General features: G+C 55.4%; 1 protein-coding gene and 1 pseudogene across 1 annotated transcript in view; one reads left to right on the forward strand and one right to left on the reverse strand.

Moving 5' to 3' along the window:
- The window catches only part of NEU1 (neuraminidase 1), a 4,339-nt gene continuing 647 nt past the window's right edge, over positions 1-3,692 (reverse strand). The window contains exons 2-6 of the mRNA XM_002930980.4: positions 3,260-3,452; positions 2,037-2,299; positions 1,248-1,430; positions 843-1,065; positions 1-746 (exon numbers count right to left, since the gene is read on the reverse strand). Of these exons, the coding sequence (XP_002931026.2) occupies positions 520-746; positions 843-1,065; positions 1,248-1,430; positions 2,037-2,299; positions 3,260-3,452 (1,089 nt within the window). The 3' untranslated portion in view covers positions 1-519. The remainder of the gene's footprint in view (positions 747-842; positions 1,066-1,247; positions 1,431-2,036; positions 2,300-3,259; positions 3,453-3,692) is intronic.
- LOC117802524 lies at positions 2,980-3,086 on the forward strand (annotated as a pseudogene).

Raw genomic sequence — 3,692 nt, forward strand, 5'->3', positions numbered from 1 at the left:
TACAAATGCCCATTCGCCTTCATTAAAAAGTTAAGTTACAAATATTTTGATTTATAAATAGTCCAGGTGGGTGGTGCACCTAGTTCTTTACCCTGAATCCAAATACTGCCCTTCCAGGACTTTCATCAACCCGCTCCATAGCCAGCATCTTACCCCAAAGAGGAAGCTCGGCCTTCCCCAATTCCCTGAGTTCGCATTTATTCAATTCCACAGGCCTGCCTAGTCCTGCCTAAGGAAAGGGCCAATCATCGCCCTGGGAAGGCAGAAGGGGGAGGGGCCAAGCCCAGCAATGATGTGGAAAGAAAGTGCTCTCAGTGAGGGCAGGACTTCCCGAGTGGAAGAAGCCAGGCTTGCAGTCCTAACAGAGCGACTTCCCTGTCAAAGAGAACTTGGTTTCACCAAAGGCTAGAGTCTAAAGGAAGGTGGAACTGTCTTTCAGGCAACTCGAGCAGATCCTCTATGGACCATGGTCCCGAAGGCTAAGTCCAGGGCCTCGTACTCCTGCGGCAGGTGCGCAGCTCAGAGTGTCCCGTAGACACTGACTTTGGCCAGGGAGATGCTCTCTGTGTACTGGTTCCGGCCCTTCTCATACAGGACGTAGAGCTGCGGCGCCTCGTCCTTCCCGCCCACGCTGCCCTCCAGGGCTGCCAGTGAGGAGTAGCCGCTGGGGCCCGGCCACAGCTGCACCGTCTCTTTCCGCCACGAGGTACCATTGCTGAAGCTCCAACGCAGGGTCAGGTTCACCCCTGGGGAGGGCAGGAGGGTCAGGGAAAGGAGGCGCCCCGGCCACACCTTCTCTAGATAACAGAGGCTCCCCCACTGGCCCCCCAACAGACACTCACGAAACTCGGGATGGGCGGGATTGGAGAAGAAGACGATGCCCGAGCTGGTGGCTACCGCTCCTGCAGCTACCACAGGGTCCACGAGCTCAGGGTCGAAGGTCACGTCACGGGGCCGGATCGTGTCGCAGGCATCGTAGCTGCGCAGGACAATTCGGCAACGGCAGTGGTAGTTGTTCTGGTTCCGGGCGTTGATGACCACCGAGCCATCCGGGAGCTCATAGGGCTAGCGGGAGAGAACAGCACTTCAGCAAGAACCAGGGAGGGGCCAGGGCAAAGGACCCTGTCCCTGAGGAAGCAGGCCAGGTGGCACAGAGCTGGGCAGCCAGATCCTGGGTCTGTGAGCACAGGGGTGCTCTGGAGGGCAGGGCAGCTGGAGTGGGTGGGGAACAGACATGGACTCCTGACCTGGCACTCATCGGGGTTGAAATCATTCTCCCGCTTGGGCTGGCCATAGGGGATGCCGCTGACCCCGCTGCCATAGTGCCAGGAGGCCCCGTGATCATCACTGAGGAGGCAGAACACCCCGTCCCGCTCCAGCGTCCCATGGCCACACACGATGAGGCGGCCCTTCCTCGGCTCCCGCTGTTTCTATGGGAAAGGAAGCTGGGTGTCACTGAGGGAGACACTGAAGGGGCTCAAAGGCAGGGAAGGGGAACCCATCACCTCCTAAGCGTGAGAACGCATCTGGTCCCTTTCTGTTCTGTCCTGGCTACTGAGGGTCCCAGGAGGATCCCATCGACACCCACTGCCTGAATCAAGGAGCTCTTTCGCAGAATAAGCTCCTTAGGACACCTAGGATGTATACTGGAGGACAGGCTGTGCGCAGGACAAGGGGGTCAAGCCACAGGGTGCACGGGAGCTTAAAGCCATGCTTGCTGTGCTCACTCGCCCAGCTGTGCACCATGGCACAGGCTTTCGTCTGCTCCAAGGAAGGGGTGCCCTTTTCCATTCTGCCCAGGGACCACATGGGCTAATACAGGCCTGTTGACAAACCCCACGTGGGAAGGCAGTGGCAAAGTTCCATCTTCCCTTGGGAGGGAGGGAGTTCTTCCCAGGATATCCCTTTCTTCCAAGGAATCCCATCTAAGCAGAAACCTGACTTCATAAGACCCTCTCCCTGGGAAAAAGCCCAACGGGGTGCATCTCCCAGACTCTTCAAAAGGCAGGCCCCTCCACCCATCTCAGGACAGATACCTGGATGCCAGAGCCTGGTCCAGGGGCAAACATCTCAGTGCCAATATCCAACGAGAGATTCCGGGGAGGGCTCCAGGACACGCCGTCATCTTTGCTCCACACCAACATGGTGGAAGCCACCTGGCAGCCAGCCTTATGAGCACAGAGGGAATAGAAAAGGAACACCACTCCTGTCTCCATATCGCTCACCACTGCCCCCAGGTTCAGCCCATCCGGGGTTTCCCCATCATCTACGATGAAGGCTGTCGGAGACCATGTGCTGCCTGAAGAGAAAAGAGAAGTAATCCAGGGTGAGCACTCTGAAGGTGCCCTTTCTACCACTCCCAGTTAATTTCTACCTCTTGCTAAGGACCCAAGGCCTCAGAGTGGCCCCAGGGCCCTACAAAACCTGTCCCACATCACCTCTCTGACCTTATCTACTCTACCCTTGCTCACTACATGGCTCCCCAAGCTCCTTTCCATTCCTCAAATACTTCTCTCCTGGAGGCCTCTGCACAGGCTTGTGACATCTGCCTGGTACACTCTTCCTCAGGGTTACTCTCATCTCCTTTACTCAAGAGTCACCTGTTTAAAATTGCAACCAGGGGCGTCTGGGTGGCTCAGTCGGTTAGGCGCAGCAGGGAGCCTGCTTCTCCTTCTCCCTCTGCCTCTCCCTCTGCTGCTACCTCTGCCACTCCCCCTGCTTTGTGCTCTCTCATTCTCGATCTCTCATAAATAAATAAATAAATAAATAAAATCCTAAAAAAAAAATTGCAACCAATCTCCAGCACCCTGTTTTATTTCTCTCCATTATATTTATCACTTTCCAACACAAAAAATAAATTTACCTATATATTATGTTTATTGTCTGTCTCCCCACAGACAATATAAGCCCGACAAGAGCAAGGATTTTTGGTCTGCTTTGTTCACAACCCTATTCACAGAATCTAGAACAGGGCCTGGCAAGACTATACTTTCAAGGATCACTTCTATAGTGTGTTACTAGAACAGGATCTGGCATATAGCAGGTGCTCAATAAATGTGTGAATGTTCAACTCCTAGGTGATCACAACTTCTAGATCACTGCTCTGGACAGCTTCCCTCCTCAAGTTCCCTCTACCCCTCTGAGACCCAGGGCTGCAGCTCTCCCAGGGATCCTATCCTATCCTCAGGACCCTTGGGCAGGTCAGGCTCCCCACCCATGCAACCTAACACCAGCCCCTGCCACCCGGGCATCTTTATACCCTGGTCGGTGGATCTCCGAAGAGCAATGAACTTGGCCCCCTCATCTGATGTGGACATTTTTCTGGCCTCTGCGAAGGCAAGGAGAGTGCCCTGAGGAGTGGCTGTGATGAGCGGGATTCGGAAGGTGTGCACAGAACCGATCTGCCTCCCGCTCACCCACAGTAGCTGCTCCATGGTCACCAGCGGCTGAACCTGCGAAGAGAGGAGGAAGGAAGGGTCAACTGACAAACTTGACTTCAGGTTTTAGGATGGATGAATAGTGGCTCGGAGTTGAGTTTACCTGGGGAAGGCGGGATGTTGGGGATCAGAGTGTGGGTCGGGGCCAGAAAAAGGAAGGGGAAACGGAGGAGAGTTTGGAGCAAAGCTGGGGGCTCAGAGCCGGGGAAGGGCTATGAGGGGAGAAGGCGCCTTTGGGCAGCGGGGGGGGGGGGG

The sequence above is a fragment of the Ailuropoda melanoleuca genome, chromosome 5 (genome assembly GCF_002007445.2).
Source record: "Ailuropoda melanoleuca isolate Jingjing chromosome 5, ASM200744v2, whole genome shotgun sequence".
Classification (NCBI taxonomy): Eukaryota; Metazoa; Chordata; class Mammalia; order Carnivora; family Ursidae; genus Ailuropoda; species Ailuropoda melanoleuca.